Source organism: Mus caroli, chromosome 3, assembly GCF_900094665.2.
Source record: "Mus caroli chromosome 3, CAROLI_EIJ_v1.1, whole genome shotgun sequence".
In the NCBI taxonomy this organism is placed as follows: Eukaryota; Metazoa; Chordata; class Mammalia; order Rodentia; family Muridae; genus Mus; species Mus caroli.
The window spans coordinates 21,356,798-21,383,085 of record NC_034572.1 but is presented as its reverse complement, the minus strand read 5'-3'; the positions used below and the strand labels follow the sequence as shown (position 1 = coordinate 21,383,085).

Below are 26,288 nucleotides of genomic sequence, written 5' to 3'. Positions count from 1 at the left end.
CATTGCATGTGCAGGCTCAACGAATTGGGGCTCTTTGGCACTCAGTAAAAGCAGGAGTGTACTAAGTTAGATAGTGGTGTTGCATGTTCCGGCGGTCTGTGATAGAGCGCCATGTTATTTTCTAGTCTTCTATTCATTTTTCAGTAAAAAGAATATCCAAGGAATGTGCCAGAAAACCCGGCAAGAAAATATGTAGAAAAGGAGGTATGTATGAAAGTGAAAATGAAAACCATGTATAAGTTTACAGAGGAAGAGCGATACTCTCCCAAAGGATGCCTTGCTGATGCTGGGGAGTGAGTGTTAGGTGAATGGTGGGCCAGAGGAGCCAGCCCAAGCTGAGCAGACATTGCTGGGGAAGCTCCTTGCTGGAACCTGTTTTCTCGTATGGGCAGTGGCCCTATGAATGTGGCTTTTGCCAAGACTTTGCCCATAAAGGAAAAGATACCTCACTCTTACGCTGTCTAAGGAACCCAAACAGGACTGCCTTTATAGGTGGTCAGACTTAGTTTCTGTACTCTTCCTGAACATGTAGAGATGTGTGACCTTCTTCAAAATAATCAGTTCAGTCAAAACCTTTGTTTTATGTTGGTGTATTCTGAGCTCCTCCTGCATACCTTGTGGACATTCCGAGCGTCAGGGTGAATCAGCTACAGCTACAGGGCGTTTACTGTCACTAGGTAATGGTGATATTTTCCCCCCAAGAGTCATTTTTATTTTTAGTTACTCTTCTAGAAGAAAATTAGATATTTTGTTCTTTATGTGAAATATTTACAGTATCCAAACATCTTTAACATTTATATATTTATGTTAAACAATTTAAAACATGGGGAAGAACATGATTCAGAAGCTACAATTAAATCAACCTTCAAATCATCCTCTAGCCAGATTGAGCAAATGTAGACACTGACAGCTGCAGGCTCGCATTGAAATGCAGCATGTCCACACTCTGTTTTTATATAACAGTCAGTAAATCACTCATAGGAGTGTGTGATTTTCTATAGCAGTAAATCTTCTAAGTGTTATTTTGACCTTATTCATAACTTGATAGAAATTTCAATCTTCCTACAAAAGTCATATTAATATTCCAGTGTTGTATATCCCATCTCTCTATGCATCGGTCAGACTTCATTATGGCATCTTTGTGGGGAAGGGAGTGTCTAAATTATTCTGATTTATGAGATTGTGTTGTAGGGAAGATACTTAGGTTACAAAATTATCAACCTTCCATCAGAAGTATTTTCTTTAAGTTGCTTGGGTGACATAGAGTTTGGGTTTAAAAACCAAACCAAACCAAAACTTAAGGGCATAGTTTGGGTCAAATGCATAGTATGCTTAAGAAGATATGTGGAGGAAGCAGAGTGCTTTTAAATGACCAAACAAGTTCTTCTTTTAATTTTCAAATGAGAATAACAGCAGTGGTTTACACGCCTTCAACTAATGTACAATGCTGCAGAGGTTATTATTATGCAGCTTATCAAGCACGTGTAATTAGCTAAGTGACTTTCGCCTCCTATCACAAAGCTGTTGATTCACAAAGTCATAAATAAAGATACTGTTGAAGAATGCATAAATAGAGCATAATGCATAAAAATAAGTGTGATGAAGAAAAGAAAGATCAGGGCTCCAAAAGGTAAGATAGTAAGCAAGAAAATGACCTTTCTTCTCATAGGACTTCATAGAGAAAAATAGACTTAGTAGTAAATTCTTTTTCTCTATTCCTTGGTTTGTTGGTTCAACATGCTTATAAGAGAGTTGGCAAAGAGTTGTGTAGGCTGGCCTGTTTACTTTGGCAACCTTTGAGCTAATTTATAATTAGATTGGGACAATGTCTACAGATGCCCACTGACTGTGTGCTGCTATTATGCAGTGCTAATTAAGCACTGTTTAACAATCTTTTTGTTTAAGAACTTAACATATCTTATAATTAAAGAAGACCTGCTCCTTTTTACTTGATGATTTATTACCCTAAGTCTGAATAACTAATAATTTAAGTGTAATATTCTATACAACTAGGATGTTATAAAAATACAAACTAAACATTTATATTTGACTCTTAATGAAGTAATGAGAAGTTTTCCTAAACTTTTAGTTTTGTATTTAGTTTCTACAATAAAAGGTTTATTTTAGTCAATTTAAGAAACTTATAAAAGCGCAGAGGTTGACAAGTGTATACCTGGCATCCTGGCACTTGGGAGATAGAGGCAGAGCAGGAGGATATAGGCTTCAAATACATCTGTGGCTATACAATAAACTGGAGGCTAGCTTGTGTTATATGTACCCTGCTCCAAGAAACTACAGAAAAAAATGATAAGAGAGAAAGAGAAGAAAATATCATTCTGTTTTAAGAAATCAATAGTAATTTCTTAACTATTTATGAATGCATTCAATATATCCTACATGTGGACTGTGAGTTTTTGAGCAGTGTTATAGAGGATCTTCAACAATGGTTCAGAAACTGGGTAACAGTTGTGTTATACTTGGTCCAATTGCTAGTTTTTGTCTTGCCAGTACTTACCTCTTCTCTTCTAAATGTATAGCGTCACTTGCAGAGGCAGATAGGCCTGGATACTGTGCCAATCCCACTATCGTCTGGGCATATTTTATTCACTCAGAACTATTTCTTAATTGACAATTATAAAGATGTAGTAATCAAGTGAGTTAGTAATAAATGAGGCAGACAAAGCATTCTCTTCTCAGAGAGCTTACATTCAAATGACTTTGCAAAGAAAAACGCATTTTCTTTTCTTTGATCTGTACAAAAGGAAGAAAAATTTCTCCCTCCAGGAGATGTCATGTTATATTTTTAAAATGCCTTTTGCAACACTCTCCTCTGCATTTGAAGTTAGAAAACACATTTAAAGAATAACATCAAAGGGCTGCCTTTGTTTTAAAACAAGTCTCTGTTACACATTTTAATGTATCTTTCTATATGTCCCATGATAATTTTAACTATATGTTAATTGCTTTCTAGATATTCTAGAAATTTCCTTCAGAGTTCTGTCAATTTAAGAAAATGAGTTATTAAAATTAGATGTTGCTGCAGAACACTTGAACACATTAGTGACATAGGAGATGGAGTTTTGCATGTGGAGTGGATCAGGTGTTTTCATAGTTTAGCCATTTAATCATTACAACAATGTTATGAGAAAATTATACCATAGTTCTTGCCCGTAGCATTTATTAAATAGAGTTAGGTTATGTTAAATCACCCCATGCAGGAAACATGGCTTAGTCAGAAAAGTGATACAAGCACAAGGATCTGGATTCAGACTCAAAGCACCATAGACAAGCCAGGATGATGACACGTGTCTGTAATCCTTCCTGGTGAGACAGAGGCATCTCCTGACCTCATTAGCCAATGAATTTAGTCAGTCTTGATCTCTGTTCCCTTCCCTTCCCCTCCATCTCTTTTATGTTTTTCTTTCTTGCATATTCAAACATATCAAAAAAATTAAATTCTATCTACTCACAATATTTTTCACAAATTCAGACCTTATAGCACTGGAATTTGATCAAGCTAGTAGAAACAACTTATTTGCAAAAGCATGCCCACTGTCCATTCTAATAAATTTTTTGTTGCCTTTATTGTTACTGTATTTTTCCTAGAGTTTTTGTTAACTTTGGTCTTTTATCCTCTTCACACTTGTACAGCTACATACTCCGGTCTCTCTCATTTCCCTTTCCCAGTTCTCTCCCGTTCCTATCAATCTCCCTCTTATCCAGTAATACTCTTTCATCTATTTAATACTTTGAGTTTTGTTTGCTCTCTCACAGAGTTTAATATTATTCAATCTTATTCAATCCTGTGCAGGATTTCTTGTTTTCTGCCAAGGCCAACACCCAGTACATTCTTCTCGAAAGCTATGCAGAGGCAGTTTTAACTCATTTCAGTTCCCCTGTGTTTCTAGGTTCCTGTCTTGTGAGACTTGCTAACAGGGAGGTGGTCAAATATCAGGCAGTAAATACATAAGCAAGGAACAGAAGATGAGGATCTGCAAACGAGTTGATTGCCTTCGGATTCTGTGGCTAAGAAGTCTTGCCTTCCTCTGGAACTTGAGTGTTATTTCCATAGCTCTCTGGAGATGAACACAGATTTATCTTCCTAGTTGTGATATTTTGTGCATCCACTTCATTTCTCCTCCTTTTCATTACATGGGTATCTTTATAGATGACTCTGTTGTAATTCCTTACAGCTTAAGCATGTTCCTGTTTTCAACAATATTTGACTTCTATGTTTGCAGTGTACATGACTTGAGGTCATATACACTGCAACCAAGAACACTTCTAGCAGATTTAATTTTTATTTGATTGGTTGTTTAGCATAAGGGCTGAATCAACTGCTATCACCTTTCACATTTTAGGATTTTAGCAAGAGTTATATTCCAGAATCATATGCCTTCTGGATCCATATTTCTAAATCCTTCATTCATTTAACAAATGTGTATTGATTGCTGACTGTGTAGGAATTATTGTCCTAAGTTCAGTGATATCATTAGTCCACAGGAAAACAATTCCTTACTTGGACTCATGTAATGAAAAATTTTAATTTAATTTAATAGGAGTTAAGGGGAAAGACAAAACAGGGTAATAAGGAGAAGCCCTGTGGATGTGTAGGATGAAGACAACTTTGTCAAAGGATGCTCAAGATTGTTTTTGTTTAACCTAAAGCTAGGGATCTCTGTCTTGTGCATTTCCTGAAGAGATCAGAGTGCTCATATGAGGGAGAGTTAATGGAGAAAGGCATTGAGGTTCAAGCAGTTTGGACTTAATTTTAAAAGACAGAATAGTTGACACATTGAGAGAGGGTGGTAAGAGAATATAGAGATGTACAGAGAACAAAAGAAACTACTTGTGTACCAAGAACTGAAAGTTACCTACTCAGAACAGGAGGGCAACAATGGAAATTGTAGTTTCTTTATGTGCTAAATATCATATTTATTGGTAAAATTTCTTATATTTTGTGACCAAATCCTGACCTTACACAATAGAATATTCTAAATTCCATCAACTAAGATGGAAAGGGCGGAATATAGAATTGTCTGGACCTTAGGATAGTAGGAAGATGCTGTTTGGTTTTGGCCATCATAAATTAGAGTTGTCATTACTCAGCCACATTAAGGAATCAGTATTCTGAGCCAACAGCATGGACCATGTCTATAAAAGTGGCATATGCTGAGATTTTTAGAATGCCTATATTAAACATGGGAAAGGAAGCCAATACAAGTAGAGAAACAAAGACTCCCGTGTCTAATTTACAGAAACATGCCAACGTAAAGGGGACAGTCAAAAATACGTGTTGGCTGAGAGTTGTGTTAATCAACTTTCCATTCCTGTAACAAATTATCACATATTCATTTTAAGGGAAAGTTTTATTTTGGCTCCTGGTTTTGATCCATCATTGCTTGGCCTCATTGCCTTTGGTCTGTGGTGAAGTGATACATTATTGAGGAGTGTTATAGAGAAAACCTGCACATGGCAGGTGTTTGGGAAACAATGCCTGTGTTTCTTTCATGACTAGGCCCTTCTTTCCACCACACCCCACCTCCTGAAGTGTTTAGTGCTTACTAACAGTACCAAAGGCTGATGAGAAAGAAGCATTGAAGTGACAGAACATAGGAAGAAGCAAATCAAGATTCTGTTGTTGTTGCTGGCTAAGCTAAGAAATGTAAGACAATCCACACATGTCCACCTCAGCTCCACAGAGTGGAGTGGTGCTATCTTATAGTGAGTAGCAAACTAAGAGAGTATGAGGCAGTCATGAGGGCTGGAGCATACATGGTTGTTTTAAGGAGTTGTGAAAACAGAGTTGGTTTTGTAACTAGGTAAAGATTGATGAAACAAAGAATTACTTGGATATAGTAGATAAACAAATAATGTAAATGTACAGGGAATATTGTAGACTTTCTGGAGTAGTATCAAATGAATCGGTGAAAAGGGGCATTTAGCATTGTCAGTGGAAAGGTTGCACTAAAAGAATGTGCATTTGTCATTTAAGATAACATGGTAAAGGGGAGAGACATGATGTGAGTGCATGAGTAACAGTGGTGGTGGGATTGATGCCCTTCTGGGGTTTCTCTATTCTATTTGATGCATGGTGCCCTAGGAAAAGCAGAGGGAATTAACATAGGCAAGATGGTCCTACAGTGTAGACTTTTAGCCTTATTTATACATTCAATATTACCACAATGCTGTGACATTTTTTATCCCAATGGAGAACAGAAGAGCCCGAAATCTTGGCCAGAGGTTCATCATGTTTTCACAGCCAACTAGCCAAGTTTCCTTTGAGGTGATATCTTCAGAATGAAGGGACTCAAAGCAACAGAAACAGGCTGATGAGAGCAGCAATAGTCCTTTGCTTTAGGAATTATGCATCAAATAGAAAATAATATTGGTGGTCAGTTTGCTACTATAAAACTACCTTGTGTGAAAATAATTAATTACAACCTCTGATCCATTCACTGTTAGAAGTTTAATGAAAACCAACCATTTTTCCCCTCTTCCCCTCCCCCCTTCCTTTTTTCTTACCTTCTTTTTAATATTAGATGTTGAATTTGGTTTTTTGACAATTTTATGCATGTATACAGTTCATTTTATGTGTGCCCACTCTGACCCTCTCTTAACTCCCCCTACCCCTGTCATCCTTATCCTCTCATCCATATAGATCCCTTTCTCACATTCATGCCTTTCCTTTTTTTTTTTTTTTTTTTTTAGTTTTTTGAGACAGGGTTTCTCTGTGTAGCCCTGGCTGTCCTGGAACTCACTCTGTAGATCAGGATAGCCTCGAACTCAGAAATCTCCCTGCCTCTGCCTCTCAAGCACTGGGATTAAAGGCGTGGGCCGCCACACCTGGCTTCATGCCTTTCTTTTCTTTTCTCTTTCCTTTCCTTTCCTTTCCTTTCCTTTCCTTTCCTTTCCTTTCCTTTCCTTTCCTTTCCTTTCCTTTCCTTTCTTCCCTTCCTTTCCCTTCCCTTCCCTTTCCTTTCCTTTCCTTTCCTTTCCTTTGCGTTTTCTTTCCTCTCTTTTCTTTTCCTGCCTTTCTTTTCTGACTCTGATTTTAATCATGACTATATGAATGTCCATAAGGTTAAAGCTATCTATTGGGTTCACAGTTGACACACAATTGAAAATAATGATTGTTCGTCCTTCAGAACACTGCAATAGCTAAAAATTCATCAGTGATGAATAGTGTTCCATTAGCACGTCTCAGAGAGTAATTGGCTGTGACAAAGTCTTGAGAGGCCCCAGTGCAGCTACTGAAGCCGGTAGCAGTCATGTGATCACAAAAACTGAGTTTTTAAAACAGAGTTTTTAAATCATTTAATTTAAATTTAAATTTTACTTTAAGGCCTATATGAACACAGGTGTGCATGTCCATATGTGCCCGTGTGTGTCTAGGTATGCAGGTAGGTTGAGGTCTTCAGTGACATTCAGTGCTGTTTTTCATCCTCCCATCATATGTTTTGAGAGAGCATCTCTCATTGGCCAGCATTTACACTATGCTGATTATCTAATGAGCTACATGAAAACTCCTGTATTCATGTCCCCAGCAGTGGTATTGTGAGTCCTATCAGGCATGCCTATTTTGCATGGTTTCTGGGAATCAAACAAATGTATTCATACTAAAATGCCAGGTACATTACCAACTAAGCCATCTTGGTAACCCTTTGGTTAATTTATTTTTAATTGATACACAAAACATAAAAGTTATAGATATTAAGGAGAAGATTCACTTTGTTATGACATGTATATTCAAAGAAAGGCATGAATATATATGTATGGTGTGTGTGTATGTATAATCAAATATTAATCAATTATGTTGTAAACACTCACATGCTTTTCCTCTATCTTTTTAAAATAGATAGCATGTAATCATTGCCAGGAGTCACCATATTGGGCAGCACACAGCGCTTCTTGTCCGTCTTTACCTGTAACTTGGTTCCCTTTGTCAGTCTCACCATTTCTCTCTCGCTTTTTTCTCCCAATAATGGGAAACATTGTTGTATTTTCAATGTCTTTGAGACCATCTCTTTTAGGTCATGCATGATGGTACCTCTGTGCAGCAATTATTTTCACATGACCCTGCACCAGTGCACACACTTCTTTATGTAGCTCTCCCTGAACTTATTTCTGCGTATATCTGCTGCAAAAACTGAGATCACTGATCTGAAGATGGCAGACCTAAGATCAAGGAAGAAGTCAGCAAAGTTGCTTCCAGCAGATGGCATAAAGGCAGATTCCTGCTTCTTTGCAATTCTAGAGGCCAACAGTTGTCTTCAGCATCCTGTCCCATGTGGAGGCATCAGTACAGTCTCTATTCTGCTGTCTTAATACTTCCTGCTCTTTTCATGTGATCTTTATACCGTTTCCAAGCAGTAGGTTTAAGGTCCATCCGAATCTGAGATGGTTTCATCTCATTTACACTTGTATAACCCACCACTGCATTGCTTTGTCTCCTTGAGATAATTGAGGGCCATAACTTGCATGGCTTGGAAAAAAAAGGATTTTTTGTTTGTTTTTTTGTTTTGTTTTGTTTTTTGTCTCATAGTTTTGGAATTTACAAGTCTAAAATTAGAATGCCAGAAGAGTGAGTATCTTCCAAGATCTTTTGAGATCTGTCTTTGAAATGTATATTCCCTTCCCTCCTTATCTCTTCACAGTGTTATCTTTGTAACTATGTCTGTGTTCACATTCTGTTTATTAATATCTGTTTGTGTTATATGAGTATTTGTGTTCATGTTGACATGTGTGCCATATTTGTCCCTGGTGCCTAAAGTGGCCAGAAGTGGGCACGAGATTCCTGGAACTAAAATTATAGATGACTGTGTGCTGCTGGGTGCTGAGAACAGAGCCTGGTTTCCCTTCAAGCTCAGCGAGTGCTCTTAACTGCTGAAGATCCACCTCTTATGCTTAAATTGTTCTTTCTCAATAATAGCATTGGTCACACTGGACTGGATATTAAGCTCATGAACTCAGCTTGACAAATCACATCTGTCATTACCTTGTTTTCAGAGAGATTATTTTTGGAAGTACCTATGTTAAGAATTTAATCTGCTCATTTTGACAATCCAGCACACAAAAGTTTTGGTCTGAGTTTCTAGATGACCTAAATTCTGGTTTTTAATATTTTGGCATATTTTATACATAAGTAATATATTTACATCATTTCCAGTCCTATTTCTTCCCATTCCAACTTCTCCTATGCCCCCAACACTGGATTGATTTAACATTGTACAATCACTATGAGTACTATGTAGGTGAAGAAAAATGTGATTCATATTAAATGACGTCTGTAAAGTCACATGGCTGTGGGCATAGGAAAGAAGTTCTTGTGGAAATTAAAACTTAAAGTTTTTAAATTTGTTTTAAGCTAACTTTTTTTTTTTCTTATCATGGTACCATGCAGTACTCCCTATGCTTTTAAATAATTAAGTATTTGACTTTGTGTGTCAAAGTGTTTCTGGTTTCCATTGTATTTCTTGAATTGCCAATATTTTACTCAGATAGTTGCTTATGTGCTAACATAGTTTTAACAAAATTTAATTTCTACAATGTAAACATGTAACGATATTAATTTTGAATTCTGCTTCATTCATCACAATTGGACAATTGAAAAAAGTTCTTTTAAGGTAATTTTTAAGAGTTAGTTCTTTGATTACTCCAATGGTACTCATCTAGCAGGTCGAGTACTGAGAGTGCTGGAGAAAACTAGAAAACTAACTGCAGGCAATCATTTTCATTAAAGCATGTAGAATGTCACAAAAATCAGATTGAAACAATAGTATAGAGAAATAGCAGCAGATATATCACTGCAACAATCATTGCAGCTTTCCTAAGGAAAATTCAGATTAACCAACAGTGATGATCATAATTGGCTGTACTTCAACCTGGTAATGAATAAGCAGCCTTACAGAGCTCTTCTAATAGATGTGTCAAAAAGGAATTGCCAGGTGTCCTACACTTGGGACAATGCTGAAGACAGGTTCTCCTTCCTTCTCTTATGGAAGAGTCCCCATGCTACTTTCTCAAGTCTTTAGGGACACTCTTTTACAGTGCTCTCAAAGAGCAACTTTGTGGGGAATGTCTGCAAAGAGCCACACCAAAAGCAAGTTATAAACTCTCTTAGAGCTAAATTCCTCTCAGTACCTCCATGCCACTCCATCTGTCTTGGCAAGGTGAAGGTCAGGTTTACAGACCTCAGGCACTGATCCAATCTTCCCTTGAGAAGAATCTATGCATTGGTTGGCACCTTAATTTACAAACTCTACTGAACCTGAGGCTTCTGATCTGTTCCTCTTCAGCCCTGTGACAGTCAACTCCTCTCTTGGATATCCTAAGTTGCCACCATCAAACACATCCACATTCAACCATACTTTGAAAGTGTCAGGATTTCAGCAAACATCCCTTAGTGTGAATAGATGCTTTTCTAAAATGGAACTTATCTTTTCTTCTGTTTTCATAGGACATTAAAGTAGATTTTTTGACTTAAAAAGTTTGTAAGTCATTTATTTAGGAAATTGACTTTATTCAATGAAAACTAAAATAACTAAATTTGGATTCTGATTTTTTTTTTTTTAGTACAATACTATTTAACTGAATCTGAAATACAGGTAAGAGATTTTTATCTTGCTTTTATTTTGCAGAGATTTCTGGCCATCCTTCACTTTAGTAAACAACAATTTAAGAGGAAAAGAAAATAGAGACATTATAGACAATTTACTGTGGACTTAGGTTATCATTCATTGGAGATTTTTTATTTTACTTTTGAATTTAAATTTTTTCCTACAATTTATTTTGATCATATTTTTTTCCTTCCTCCAACTCTGCCCAGACTCTCTCCATTGGAAAACACTGGATTTCTCTTCCCAGTAGGTATATTGCAAATAACATCTTGGCAAGCGAGATGATTTTGTGTCCACTTCCCCTTCTCAGTGCCAGTATTTCATGTAGTTGGAACTTGTGCAGGTCTTGTGCAGTCAGTCACTGTCTCTCTGTGTTCTTGCGTCTAGATGTTGTTGTTTTCTTGGAGCCACCTATCACTTCCAGCCCTTACACTCATTCTACTGCCTCTTCTGCATAGATCTACAAGACTTGGGTAGAGGGATTTGATAAAAACACCCCGAGTAGGACTGAGTGCTCCCAAGTTTCTCACTCTGTTAATTTGTGGGTTTCTGTGTTAATTAATACATACTGCAGGAAGAAGCTTTCCTGATGAGGATGCAGTGATTTACCGGTAGAGTGACATGCCACCAGGAGTCATTGCTATTTTCCTTTACCAGAGTAATAGTGGCAGGCTTTCCCCTAGGTTTATGGTCTATCTATTCTCAGGTTCTTGCCCACTTTAGCAATGTTATGTATGGGTTCCATATTATGGAGTGGGCCCTCAATCCAATAAGAGAGTTGTAAGTTACTTCCACAACATTGGTGTTACTTCTCTACCAATACATCTGTGGGCATGTTGCTGTCATAGGTAACGGTGTATAGCTGGATGATATTGATAATTTCTTCTCTCTTCCCTGTAGTAAAGATCAGAGTACCTTCCAGGGCTACGGAGACTAGGTCAGTAGGGCTAAACTTGTAGGTGGGCACTGGCTCAGTTTCTCTATCTCCTTTGATATAGTAGAATCTTCAGCCATAGGGCCTTATCATCAAGTTGTGGACGGTAACTGATAGCCTTGGAAATATAGCCTGTGGTTGGTGTTTGGGAGGGTTCTATGGGACCTGGTTGGCCAATGACTCACCAAGAAGTAGCTTATTCCTGGTTGCATAAGACTTCCAGTTAGGGCAGTTCCTCACCCATCCTATGGTGATTCAGTTTATATGCTTTCCATGTATGTATATATTTTAATAAGCTTCTACAGTGAGATGTTCCCACATGGTTTTTCAGAAGGCATTTAGTGTTCACTGTCTCTCCTCATCTTCCCTCCTTTATACTTCTCTCCCATCCCCTTCTCTATTTAATTCTCTGATCTTTAGTTTCTCCTTTATTTCTTTTTAACACTATATTCTAGCTCATCTTCTTTGAAAGATTCCCCTCTTTCTCTCTGTTTCCTTGCTAACTACCTGACATCTGCAGTTATTTGAATTGAGATACACATATCTGAAGTGTAAAATTAGCATCCACAAATAAAAGAAAACCAGCACTATTTATCTTTTCTGGTCTGAGTTACCTCTCTGAGGATGATTGCATAGAGCTGTGTCCATTTACCAGATAATTTCACTTTTCTTAACCGCTGAATAATATTCCACTGTGTGTATTACGGTTTCATCAACCATTCATCAGTTGATGGGCATCTGAACTGTTTGCAATTCTGACTACTCTGAATAGACCAAATAGATGAACATGGATGAGCAAGCATCTGTAGTAAGATGTATTGGAGATTTTGACAGTCATCAAACAATATATGGTGATCTTGTATTCTCTAACTTCCTTCTCCCCATCCTCTCTCTTAGCCAGATCCTCTACTGGCTAAGGTGCCCCACTGACCAAAGCGCTGAAGTTATGGATTGCTCTTCATTGGAGATTTTGAAAGTCATTAGAGAACTTTGGTTTATTGCCAAGGGGACAGGGAGTATTTTTGTCCTCTTGCAGCATGCATTGCAAGGACCTTAGAGAATGTGTTGATTCTCATGTCAGTATTTTCAAGTATAGTTATTTTGATATGTATTAAAATAAGCAAATGAGGGGAAGCAGCTTTTCTGAAGAATGAAAAAATAAAAAGTAATGATGCTGATATTCGGCGCTGTGTTCCCTATAACAAAACATTTAATTAAGCCCTTAAATGTGGACAGAACACAAAATATGCACACCAGACTAAAACACATCAGGCGGAAACAAAACTGTAATTATATCAAGCCTGCCTTCCTGAGCCTGCCTTGCTTCCTCTGCCAGAAGGCAGAGGTTTAAAACTTTAAATCCATCCATTTTTAGAACAGCCTCTCCCATACCTGTGGCCCTTTCTGTAAAGCTGTGAGCGCTTTGGCTACTGATGCTACAGCTGCTGCATTACTGACTGTAGGCTGTGGCTTCCAGACATTAATGAACAGCTGTTGCTCTCCAGCTCCTTTTCACATATGGGGAGGCTTTCGGTAGACCCCAAAGACACTAGTTAAAAGAGCTTTCAACAGCTACCCACAAGAGGGTTCTCTATCTCAGGAAAGAAGCACAAAGAGAGCAAATGAGGTAAGAGGGCTGGGGAAGGAGGTAAGAGGCCATCATAGGCTCATGAAAAAAGTAATGTATGTGTGTGTTTGTATATGTGTGTGTGTACATCGATGGACACATATGTGTGTGTCTGCGTGAGTGAGTGAGTGTGTATACATCAATGGGCACGTATGTCTGTGTGCTTATGTGTGTGATGAGGCCAGAGGTAAATCTCAGGTACCCTTTATTAGCTACCATTCACTTATATTTAGGCTGTCTCTTGACCTGAAACTTACCCCGTAGGTTGGGTTCTGGGGAGCCAACTCAGACCCTCACATTTATAAGACATTACCACTGAGCATCTCAACACAAAATCACCCAGGACAAGAATGCCACAGGACTGACAACTTGGTCCTTTCTGTGTGTGAAAAGGCTAGCAGGTATCCCTGGAGACAGTCTTCCAAGAAAAACAAAACAGAACAAACAAACAAACAAACAAACAAAAACCCCAACCCAACCCAAATCAAACCAAAAAACAAAAGAGGTGTTTGTACACTTTAAGGCTGCAGTGATCAAACCTCAGATCGTAAGGGGCCTCTCTGGGTGAGGATGCAGACTATGTGTGCATGCTCTAACCCTCAGGATATCTGATGACTCTCACACATTCTATCATCTGTCCTTTCTTCTCTATTCCTTCACCTTAACTAAAGCCTCCATCATTTCTTCCCTTAAAGCCCATCACAAACCTACATTATACTTTTATCTATTTTAAACTATTTGTCTTTCCTTAAATATGAGTAGATATCTTAAAATTAAATTTTTAATTAGCAGATTTCCTCATAGCACCTTTGTAAACTCAGTTTCGCTTGACTTTCTCCCCATCTCTGCTTCACATCTCCATGGAAACCCTTCCATCTCCAGGGTTTCTCTTCCCCTCTCATGTCACATGGCTCTAGTATTCTTGCACCCTTGGCCATTTAAGCCTCTTTATTCCCTCCTATTCCTTCTCAACTAAATGCATCTATGTATATGAATTAGAATGTAAGACCCCCACATAAAAAGGATGATAGGTTTTGTCCTTCGGATTCTGGGCGACCTTATTTCATATACTATTTTCCAGTTCCATCCACTTCTTGAAAATTGTATTTATTATATCTGAATAATCCCATTGTATATACATACCAAGCTTTCATTATCTGCTCAATTGTTGACAGACACATAGCCTTCCTCCATTTCCTTGCTAATTTAAAAACAATAGCAGTACATGCAGACTCCTCCACAGAGAATCCAGTGAGAGATTAATTTAAACTATGAAATCTATCATAATTTTTGACCTTAATTCCTTTGAGGATTCCTTGATGCTTTTAAAATATCAGAGACACCAGGATACAGACCCTGAAAGGGATAGTAATTCCACAGAAAGACCAACAGAGACAACTAACCTAGACCCTTGGGGCTCTCAGAGACTGAACCACCAACCAAAGAGCATACAGGAGCTGGACCTAGTCTTCCCCACACATATGTAGCAGATGTGTACTTGGTCTTCATAAAGGTCCTGAGCCACCGGAGCAAGGGCTATCCCAAAAGCTGTTGCCTGTATGTGGGATATGTTATTCTAGCTGGCCTGCCTTGTCAGTGGGAGAGAAAGCACCTAGCTTTGCAGAGACTTGAAGTGCCAGGGTGGAGGAAACCCAGGTTCTCCAACCCATTCAGAGTAGAAGAGGGGGGTGGAGGAAGGATTGCTGGGAGGTGGGGTGGGGAAGTGGGTGACCTGGAGCAGGTAGTGAGTGGGATGAAAAAAAAAAAAAACTAATATCAGAGCCACCTGGTGCCAGGTCTCTACGATCTGATAGACTGATTGCTGTGTATCTTTGCAGTCTCATGCCATGGATTTCCCCTTCTATATATGTTTTTACCTTGCTTGTCTTCTGATAAAGCCAAACCAGTTTCTACCTCAGGGCCTTTGCACATCCTTTGCACCAAAGCCCATGATTTTTACCTCTTTTGGTGCCTTTCGCAGTCTGTCAAGCTTTTATGCCTTGTCAAAGCAGCTTTTGCTGATCACTCTTTGAACAGAACCTTGTTCTATTGGTTCACACTTCTTTTCCATCTCTTGCTTATCACCTTTGTGACGTTTTACTCTGTTTTTCCTGTTTGTCTCAGAGGACCGTTTCTCCCACTCACTCTCATACACCCAGCACTAAGGAGGGATTTATCAAGTGTTCACTGAAAACAATGTAGTTTGTTAGACTTTCCCAGCATCTGCATTTGTTTGAGCCATACACACACACACACACACACACCCATTATCCCTCTCTAGATAACAGTGAATCTTGGTGCTTTCTACTTTGCAATCAATGTTTGTTTATGGTACAGTGCTTCTGAAACGAAGGAGATTTCAAAGCCAACTCCAGGGTCCTTAACTAAGAAATAACAGTGTTCAGTGGCTCAGTGTCTGACAGATAGAACCTGGCCTCCTCTATGGAGGCCCTTGGGGCCTAGTGGCTGCCAACAGCAGAGGCTCTTGGCTCTCTGCCTTGTATGTGAGAGCCAGCCTATTGCTACTGTTCTGAATTTATATTTTAATACAGGATGCCAACAATACATTTGTTTAATCGGTGCAGCCATACTGATCTTCCTGTACTGGGCTAGACATTTCACTTTCTTTTCTGACCTGCTATTTTAATTTTCATTCCTCTCACCCAGTTCCAGTGTTCATTACCTGACCAATAGACCCTTACTCTTAAGTATTATTTTTCCTTTCTCCTTTTCCTGCTATCTAATACTATGACAAATCTGGCTGCCATTTTACCAGACCATTTTAGTGTAGAGTGCCACCCAGGCAGGGGCTGAGTATGCTTCCAGATGATCAAAGAGTTCAGCTCAATGCAGAGACTTTTCTTTTCATATATATATATATATATATATATATATATATATATAGTGTAATGTATATATACAGTATATATATGTATATATATACATATATACATATATACATATACATATATATATATATATATATAGTGTAATGGCCTACAGGTATGTCTGAAAATACATTGCAGAGTTGTTAGAGAACAAGGTGTTACATTCCTCATAAGGTTAGCTTCATGGGCCAAGTATCTGTGTAATCAATGTAGTTCCTAAGTGCAGAATAGCCACTCAATAGTTCACAGCATGTGCATGTTCATAAGTTTGTACGTGTGTGTGTATGTGTGTGTGTGTGTGTGTGTGTGCGTGTATGAGGGTTTGTCTGTGTATCCACTCACATGCATAAATTTGTGTGTGTGTACATGAGTGTGTATGTGTAGGTGGGTTTATGTATGTACACATACATGTGCATGAGTGTGTACCTGTGTGTGAATATGTGTGTGTAGGTGCTATGGCCAGCTTGTAGATATCAGAGGACCATAGATGGGACTTAGTTATGTCCTTCCAGTATGAGTGTCATCAGGACTAGATTCTGGTCTTGGGCTTGGTGGAAAGTGCCTTTTTTCTGCAAAACCATCTTGGTATCTGAGAAGGGACTTTGGACACAGCATGTTATAGCTCATGTGAAGGCCTGTGGTGGATGCCGGTGGATGCCAGTCATTTGCACTCAGCCTTCTGTTGATCTACTCACCATTCCTTTGTAGATGTCTCCAGAGTGTGTTATTTGTTTTTATTTTTTTCTCTTAGATAATTAGTAACAAGTTTTCTCAAAAGCAGGTTTCACTTAATAAATAGAAGCACATAGACAGCAAGACTGTATTGTAGGCAGGGTACTTTAGGCAGAGATTGGGGACCATGGGAGATTCAGGATTTGCTAAGTAGTAATCAACTTAGGTCCCTGAGAAAAAAAATGATATGCCAGTGGGTTTAATGCTTAAAAATGAATCCTGGACACTTGTGGCTTGAGGGGCACAGTACAGACTTTGTTGACCTCAGGGGTCTCACTATGGATTCAAAACAAACTTCACCATGGAATGGCCTACAGGTGTGTCTGGAAATACATTGCAAAGCTCTCAGAGAACAAGGTGTTACATTTCCCATACGGTTAGCTTCACGGACCAAGAATCTGTGAAATCAATGTAGTTCCTAAGTGCAGAATAGTATCTTAAGAGTCCACAGTCATCGGCTTGAAATTCCTATTAGCTTTAACAAGGGATTCTTTGTTTTTATTTTGCATTGGCCCTAGCAGTTATGCAGTGGGTTACGTTTCCAGTTTTGACTGCTGGCATTTCATTCATTGTTCTTGTGAGATGAGAAGGGAACCTTAGGACTAGAAACACAAGCGATTATGCTGCTGTGGCTGAAAGTTTTAATGTTATTGTCTTACAAGCACAGAAAAGTGCCTGTTCCCTTATCTAGAAGGAGTATATCAGCATTTGCAGGTATTCAGCAGAGGGAAACGCTACTGATGCTACAAAACTTGGGGAAAGTAAAAGGTTTGCTCTCATTTTATTTATTCTTATTCTATTCATCATTCATTTTGAACAGCTATTGAGTGTCTGTTCTTAGTTACTGGATACACACAGCAAGAGGAGGCATTTACCCTTATGTGAGAATTAATCAAGTTTAATAAAGATAATAATTCAGGCATTGTTTTACAGGCTCTATAGCAGCTTATATCATTCTCCCAAGGATTCTTTGAGATAGTTAGGGTTCTCACTGCTCCTTATGGTGAAGAGATGCAAAGCACAGATAACTCAACAGCTGGAAAACAAAGTAGCCAGGGCTCAAAGCCAGGAAGTTTAGCTTCACTGACTGCCTGTAGCCACTAAGTGTAACAAATGTTACAGTGCTGAGAGGGGAAGTAAGTAAAGTTTATATGTGCTTGTATGCTGCCCCAGGGATGGAGTGGCAGCTGTGCCTGGGACGGGAGCTGATGAGAATATACATTGTCCCAGTAATCATGCTGGAAATGGGCTATGAAGGAAGAAGAGGAGGTCCGTCTTCTGAGAGACCAATAGCTAGGGGTAAAGGGGAGCCCTCTGTTCCACTGACCAGTGAAGGGGTAAGGTGGGTCCTTGCGTGTCTAGTCAACATCTAACCTTTCTGTGATATTCATGTGATAGAAAGTCACTGAATGATTTCAGTCTAGGCTTTGCAGGAATTAATGTGTAGCTTAGGGTGTTTTCTCTAGCAACAGTAAAATAATGGAGTCCAAGTGAGACTTGTATCATACAGAAGCAAAACAGAGGAGGTTGATAAGTCAGAGGAAGCCAAGGTTGTAACGTATTCTTGGTTGCACAAGTTTGAAAAGGAGGAAAAAGTATACATAGTCAACAAGTCACAATGGTGAATTTGAAAGAAACTAAGACCAAATATTGAAATACAAATGATTAAAAGGAATTGGTAGGTGTATAATTTATTCCGATTTGCATTAATGAGTAGACAAAAATAATTTTTCAGAAGGCAAGCAACTCATAGTAAAATACACTGGTTGAATTTGACATGCATCTTTGGGACACACTGACTGTGCTTGCAGGCTGCTTACTGGAGCTAAGCCACAGATGCTGCTTGACCGGAAGAGTGGGATTGAAGCACAGGCAAAGGCTGCCGGCAGCCCTTTAGAATCTGATATAAAGTCAGCATAAAATCATCAAACGTCTCTATTGTACAGTTAGGGAGGTCACTGATGAGAGACAGTCATTACATAGCTTCCTAACAATTTCATAGCTGAATAGCTTAGGGGTAGACATAGACTTTTCTCAAAGGAATAATACTTGGAAAAACTTTGAAGGAAGGTAGACTTTATGACAAGAGATGATGGCAGATACCAGTCTAGTGAATATAGGCTCTGAAGTTCAAAAGATAATGGGAAACATGGTGTGGTGGTGAAATAGAGGTTGTGCTCAAACAGCAAATGTGTTGAATTTGAAGATGAGCTGTCAGTGAAGTTAAGGATGAACTGATGGTTCTTGTGAAAGAAGATATGCAAGGGCTGTCTGTCAGCAGAAGATGTTAAGAAATGAGAAGGGTGGAGTGTGGACTACAGGAAAGGAGACTGGATAGGACATGGTGATCCTGTGGTTTATGTATAAAATTACAGAGAATGAAAACGTAACTATGACAGGTGAGAGGTATTTTCCAGAAGGCAAGGATCTGGGGAGCAGTTGGTGAGCAAGGAGCACTGGCCACATCGCTAACAGGTTGGAGTCTGAATGGCTGGGAGGAAAGGGAGGCTTCAGGTTTGTTCACTTTCCCAGTCTAGGTCAGGGGCTGGTGAGTTTATAAAACTTTCAGCAAAATTTGTTGTGTAAATGAATTTGCCAGTCTAATGTGATGGTATAAGGAAAGGTACTTATTTTTGTATTGTGTTTTAGAATAAAATATTAATCTACACAATGCAAAAGAGGCTGTGGGAAATCCCATGTTGGTTTTTATCAAGGAAGGTTAAGAATTTAGACGATGTAGCCTTTCTCTTTTCCTGTCATTGCGGAGCTGCGAATCTCCTGATTTCCTGAGGATAAACGAACAGGCTGCATAATACGGCTTCCTACAAAGGCTACCCTCTGCCTTAAGCTCTGTGAGCATAATTCTCAGTGACAAGCCATGATTGAGGAACATGTGCAAAGCCAATTGTACAACTCTGCCTGTTTTTCCAGTTACTTAACAATTTTCATCAGTGGTGTTTATTTGTGCGGAAGTAGAACGGACCCAACGAGTTTGAAAGCAATCACAGTATACCTTTTGCTGGAGAAGTACAAGTGGGACTTGGAAAACTCCTTGAAATCATAAAATCTGTATATTTGTGGAAGAAAAATGGCAAGTAGGGAACAGGGTAAATGGAACAGTGTGTCGTTGAAAGGCTAGTGGAAACAGCTGAGAAAGCTCGAACAATAGGTTGCTCACTTTGCTGTTGGCATTTTGGAAGTAGAAGAAGATTTCTCAGTCAGTAAAGGGAAAGGCAAAGACCTAAAATCACTTCAAGGTTGTAGGGAGATGAATTTAAGTTTACATGTGTTAGGTGACCATGTTGATGGCATAAGACTGTTAATATAATTGGTTTATTTAGCACAGTGTAGTCTCACGGGTGGGTTACAGCATTTGGGGAATGCAGATGTATTGAGAAATATCCTGGAAGTAGCAATGGAGAAAAGATGCCTTCAATTTGCATAATATGATTCAACTAGGATTATTATTTATTGCTTTACTTCTGAAAAAAAGAGAGAGAAGAAAGTTACTAACTGACCCAATTAGTAAACAGGACAAGTTACCATATTCCCTGCCCTATAACAGATGCAGGCCTTAGGGAAGCTGCACACTGCCTTCCAGATCGTTGAACAATTGACTTCTTCAGTGCACTAATTATGCTGAAAGAGTTAATAGAGCTTCTAAATGCATTTCCTACCCCAGGGAGTGTGAGTCCCAGGGAACCTCAGCTGAATGAAGAAGGAGGCCTCAATTGTTTTGGAAAGCACTAATACACAGCTTGCTGTTGGTCTACCTCACTGCTGCTGAAGATCACCTGGTGTTTATTCCTCTCAGTCTATGCTCTATGCCCTAGGATGTGCTGGTCTGGTGCATTTGTTTTTTGTTCCATTGATCATCCAAAAAGCACCAAAGGGCTGACAATAAAAGCATTATTAACTTTAGGAAATGATTGGTCCACCTGGGGAACCTGAGGTTTGAGGTAGACACTGTCCATTTGAGGGAAAGGTGCTATGGCTCCTGTAGATGGACAGACTATCTACAGGAAGATCTGTGGCTCTCAGGCTCTCTTACCTGGCTCTGTTGACAGTTGCTGAGTGACTTTGATGCAGTCATTTTACCTCTCTGGATCTTGATTGTCATTTGTGCCAAAGGATAGCTCAGGGCATGTGAATTCCAGGGCACTTTCCAGATCTCACCATTTCATGTTCTAAGAGGAATAAAGGAATTGCAGTGACTAGCAAGGTCAGTGTCTGTCTCGTTTTTTTGTTGGTTTGTTTTCTTTTCACCAGGTTCACTGAGCTGCCAAGAATTCAAAAGAGGGATGGGTTTTAAAGTCTGTAGTTCATGCATAGATTTAATGTAGCATGAGTCTGTTTCATTGCTTTCTACAGTTTAACGGCCATCTTCAATGTTTTCTTGTCATGCTTCTCTTCCTGTTTTCTGCCTTTCAAAAATAGTAAAACTTTTGCAGATGCCAGCTTCTACATTCTAGGATGTACTACGGAAACCTTTTTAAATTTATACTAGCTAGACTTTGAATACTCAGTTAAATAAATTAGACATGGCATAATATTGGGATTTCTTTGTCTGATCTGGCAGAGAAAAAATTAAGCTAGTTAGCCATACTGTGAAGGGTTTTAAAACCACGAATGCACGACAGCTACAGCATGTGGTGAGGATGGCAGAAGCTCTTTTAATTAATGGGCTTTATCCTAATAAAATGTAGAGTGCATTAGGAATCAATGTTAGTATTTGCTAGACTAATTTATAGCTCATAGTCGTCTTTCTGCCTCCTTATTGCTTCTTTTTAAATAGGTGGATGATGTGGTTTATAACCCACTTTTATATTTTATTCATTCTCTTTACATCTATATTGGTTCTGCGGGCTCCAGATAGTCTATAAACAACTTTTGAGAAGGGCGCGTTAGCTTGAACATCACACAACTGCCATGCATTCTACCGAACCTTCCCCTGCTAGGTCAGAGAGGTGGGGGAGGGAGCCTGTGCCCCACTCTTGCCTCTGCCTGCTGGCCATTTCCCAGGATCTGTGAAGAGCTAAGCCACTGTTTCTGGGTGTACTCTACCATGCTTAAGCAGTAGTCTGCAGGAGGCAGGAAGAAAGCAGAATATCCCATATCCTGTTGTCTGTTTCCTGCACTGCTCTTGCATTTTGCAGGAAATGGGAGCTGAGGAACTGGAGTGGAGATATAGGGTAAAGGAATGATTTGCTATGACTTTGGGGAGTATTTTACACAGGGCTTCTATAGTTCAGCAGATGTGTGCTGTATTTTGGTATGCATATATTTATGTTCCTCTGTCTACCCACGTTTACTATTATCGGTTTTAAAAAAAAAATCAAAGTTTGTTTATTCAACTGCACTGTCAGAGCAAATCCCTGGGTGCCATGAGTTTGGGGAAAGTACACTGTACATCGGTACAATCACATTCAGTTTTATGCACTGAGGAAGATGCCCATCTCATCTTCTCTCTCTCTCTTTCTCTCTCTCTCTCTCTCTCTCTCTCTCTCTCTCTCTCTCTTTCTCTCTCTCTCTCAAGGACATCAAAGTATGTGTGTTTCAAATTTCAAGTCATTGAACTGTTTGCAAGCATGTGTTATGAGCTACAGTTGGACTAGCTCATTTCAGAGTTACCGAAAAAGCAGGCTAAAGTGACCAATCAGTGGTCAGTGGAATGGCAGAAGACTAGTCATTCTGTTGGGACAACATAACAGAATCTGCCTAGAAGCTTAGAGTAATCAAGTCAGTTCCTGGGAGTCTAGCAATGGAAATCTTTATTTATTTAGTTATTTATTTATTTCTGACTTGTGGAGTTCAGGACCAAATTGAAATAAACTTATTATTAGGCCTTGTACTTTAATTTAACATGAAGGTAATAGAAATATCTTTGAAATTTAGTATGATTGATATTTCTTCCTACCCGAGAAATGGCTTTGGTAACTGCATTTCTATTACAAACTCATGATGCACTCAGCTATGCAGTGCCATCTCTGTTCATAACTTGCAGATCAGTGATAGCCAATAACATTTTGTAGTCCAAGAATTGCCATTTGTCAGCTAGTACTAATACAGTAACCTGTCACTAAACTGGCATTTTCTCGCTAAGCTACCATCAATTAATTTTATTGATATATGCTAGGACCAAAATTAAAATATGTCCCCAAAACAAACTGCTATAATTTAGAAAACACAGCCAAAAACTAATATTTGTAGATCCAGAAACAAAAGACAGATAACTAAGGCTTTTTAATGTGAACACAAACTCAGATTTCCGTTAGAATATATATATATATATATGTATATATATACTATTAAGTATTTATAAATGGTTTATTCTGCTTTTAATGATTTGTTGTATAGGCTACTATGATTTATTTCTTCCGCATATTTGTATTAGAGGGGGCCACAAAATGATGTATTTCAATGCTAGTTATCCTTGAAAATAATTTCACCACTTGAAAATACTTTTGTGAGAGTGCATGAAGGGTTATAATGAGTGTTATACAGAGTGTACAGAGATCAGAGGACAAACCCTGGTGTTGGCATACACTTTCCAGTAGGGTCTTTACTTTGCCACTACTTGAAGCAGGCTTAGAAGCCCTTATTTTCCTGGGATTTTCCTGTCTCTGCCTCCACTCTGGATGGAGCCTTGGGGTTATAGATCCCGCTATGTCTGACTTTATGAGTATCCCAACTAAAGTGAGAACTCATATGAGACGAGTGCTTTTACATACAGATCCATTTCTTCAGCCCTGAGATGTTTTCAATTCTTACAGACTTGCCACAGCTTTTATTTGGTGAGATTTTAAATTGATCATTTTACATGATCATTATAATGAGTGAATTCCTGGAGCTTTCTGGATGAATTGTACCCAAGTCTTTGTTCTGAAAACTATTGTCAACACACTTCACACAGAAAGAAAGGTGTGTTTCTCTTGGGATCTTTCCAAACTCACTGACCAGAAAACAGATGTCTTCATAAGGCTGCTCATGGGAAAGCATATGTCCTTGCTATTTTTTGTTTGTCTGTTTGTTTGTTTTATTCTGATCTGCTATGGTCAATTTGCTTTTCTTTTTTTTTCCTTTTCTTTTCTTATCTTTTTTCTTTTCTTTTTTCCCCCTTTTCTTTTTGCTTTTTGAACTTCAGTGATTGGGTTAACAAATGAACAATCAATCACTATGCTTAACACCATGCTTTCAGAGATATGTGGGGGGATCAGGGGGTATGGTCTTAGTTTAGAACATCTTGAAATTCACTATGTAGCCTGGCTTGGCTTGCAACTGGAAAGAAATCTCCTGCTCCATCCTCTTGAATGCTGGGATTAGAGGCATGAGCCACCCTACCTGGCTTCAGTGGTGTCATGTTCTGATATCTATATGCATTTCAGAGTGACCACCACAGTAAAACAGATTAATATCACCACCTCCTTTAGTTTGGATATGCATGAGAGAGATAAAAACAACCTCAGCACTATTGTCTTCCCAAAATTCAGCTGCACAGTGCAGTATTAACTGAAGCCATATGGCTAGTCATTAGCAATTGGAAATTTGTTCATTTAAGATCACTGAAAACATGTAAGCTTCAGTCATTTTAGAGTAATTTTCTCCATCCCCCATTCCTTAGCAACCACATTCCTCTTGCTGCTTCTGGAAGACTGACATCTAAAACCCTGCCATATAAGTGAAGTCTCGGAGTATTTGTCTTTCTGGGTTTGGCTTTTCTTACAAAGTACACATCATCTGTATTCATCCAAGTCCCTGCAGTTGACAGGGTGACAGGGATTCCTACTTTTTAAAAAAGCTTTATAATTTCAAATTCTCTTTCTCTTCCTCCCTCTCACTCTCTCTGTGTCTCTGTGTCTCTGTCTCTCTCTGTCTCTGTCTCTCTCTGTCTGTCTCTGTCTCTCCTTTTCTTCCTTTCCTCCCTCTCCTTCTCTCCTTCCTTCTTTCCGTTGTCATTGTCTGTCTCTATCCTCTCTTCCTCCCTTCCTCTTTCTCTTTCTTTGCTGTATCTAGTCATCCATTCCTGGGAAATTAGGTTGGTTCCTATCTTGGCTGTGGGTGGGAGATGAAGAGGACTGTGCAGCTCTCTCTGTGCTATAGTGGCTCCGTTTACTCAGTATGTGCATGTACATATGGAATTGCTGGATCATATGGTCCTTCTATTTTTAATTTTTTGAAAACTCTGGCATGCTTTTTAAATTGAACATATTATATAGCAACATTTAAATTGCAATTTTCAATCTTATAATCCTTAGAGGCCAAATTCTTTTACTTTCACCCAGGTGTTATGGTTTTTTGTTTGTTTACTTTGTTTTGTTGTTGTTGTTGTCTTTGGATTTTTTCTATATGTCTCTTTGAAACCTTGCAATGATCTGTATTACATTTGAGGCTACCATTCTTTAACTTTTGACTTTTTAATTAGCATCTTTAGCTTTTCCTAATCTTCAGGGGGGAAGCTACTATTTATTTTCCATACCACACTTCTGAGCACTCATGCTGTATATTATTCAAGCACCTGACTGTATATTGCATGTAGAAAAAATTTTTACTTTTAATTTATTGCTGTTCTGAAAAGGAATCCATTCCTTGAATACACAAGCATCATTTGAAGATGTCTGTGGTCTTCCATGGTGCCTCACTGAGTGTCCGTTTTGCCTGATTCCACTGTGCTTCCTCTGCATTTGCCTCTTATCTAGTGGCTTCTCTTTCTGGGAGGATAGCTCTGCTTTTCTTTCATTGCTGGCAAGTAGGCTCCAGAAAGTCCATGGTGTCTGTACAGAGTGGGGCCTGGCTTGGTGAGCAAGCTACAGGAAGTCCTGATGTCTCAGGAAAGGGTTTGAATTCCTCACTTCAAGCATGATTTTATTGTGCTTTCCTTGGTAGAGGTTGTTTTCTGTTCCTATATGAAGGCATGAAAATGTCATTTGCCATTAACCTTAGGGTGAGATCACTTAGCTGATTGAGGAAGAATGGCCACAATAACCTTGTTTTATTCTTTGTTACTGACATTTTTCTGCTTCTAATGCATGTAAAAAGACTCCAACTTATACCATTTAACCATGACCATTAAATATTTGAGGTATGCAAGGCCATGCCATTGGCCTTGTAACTGAATAAATATGAAGATTTTCTTGTAAATTTGCATAGGAATGTGAGTTAGAGGATGCTACACACTAGTAATTGTGTGTGTTTGTGTGTGTGTGTGTAATACAAAGCTGCTAGCTGCTGCAAAACTGAGAAGATATTAGAGATGCTTCAAGGTAGATTTTTAGCTCTTTTATAAAGTAAACTTTTGTGGTCTGTCGTAACTTTTAAATTTTATGCAAAGAAGTTGAATATAATATTTTAATTGCTTATCTCAATGAGATCAATGAACTTTCTATGCTTTACAGATGCCTATATAATGTACACATAATTTTAAGAGATTAACTAATTGTAATACTTTTCAGTTTACTTACAATGAGGAAACAGCACACCTGAGTTTAACC

At 38.7% G+C, this 26,288-nt stretch overlaps 1 protein-coding gene across 10 annotated transcripts in view; it reads left to right on the top strand.

The window, feature by feature from the left end:
• Window positions 1-26,288, top strand: part of Nlgn1 (neuroligin 1) — an 888,460-nt gene that overhangs the window by 195,071 nt on the left and 667,101 nt on the right. For 6 of the 10 annotated variants that reach the window (XM_029475310.1, XM_029475306.1, XM_029475309.1 and 3 more), the window contains one exon: window positions 145-204. The exons of the other annotated variants lie outside the window; for them this stretch is intronic. In XM_029475310.1, the coding sequence (XP_029331170.1) occupies window positions 145-204 (60 nt within the window). The remainder of the gene's footprint in view (window positions 1-144; window positions 205-26,288) is intronic. 10 annotated transcript variants of the gene reach the window in all.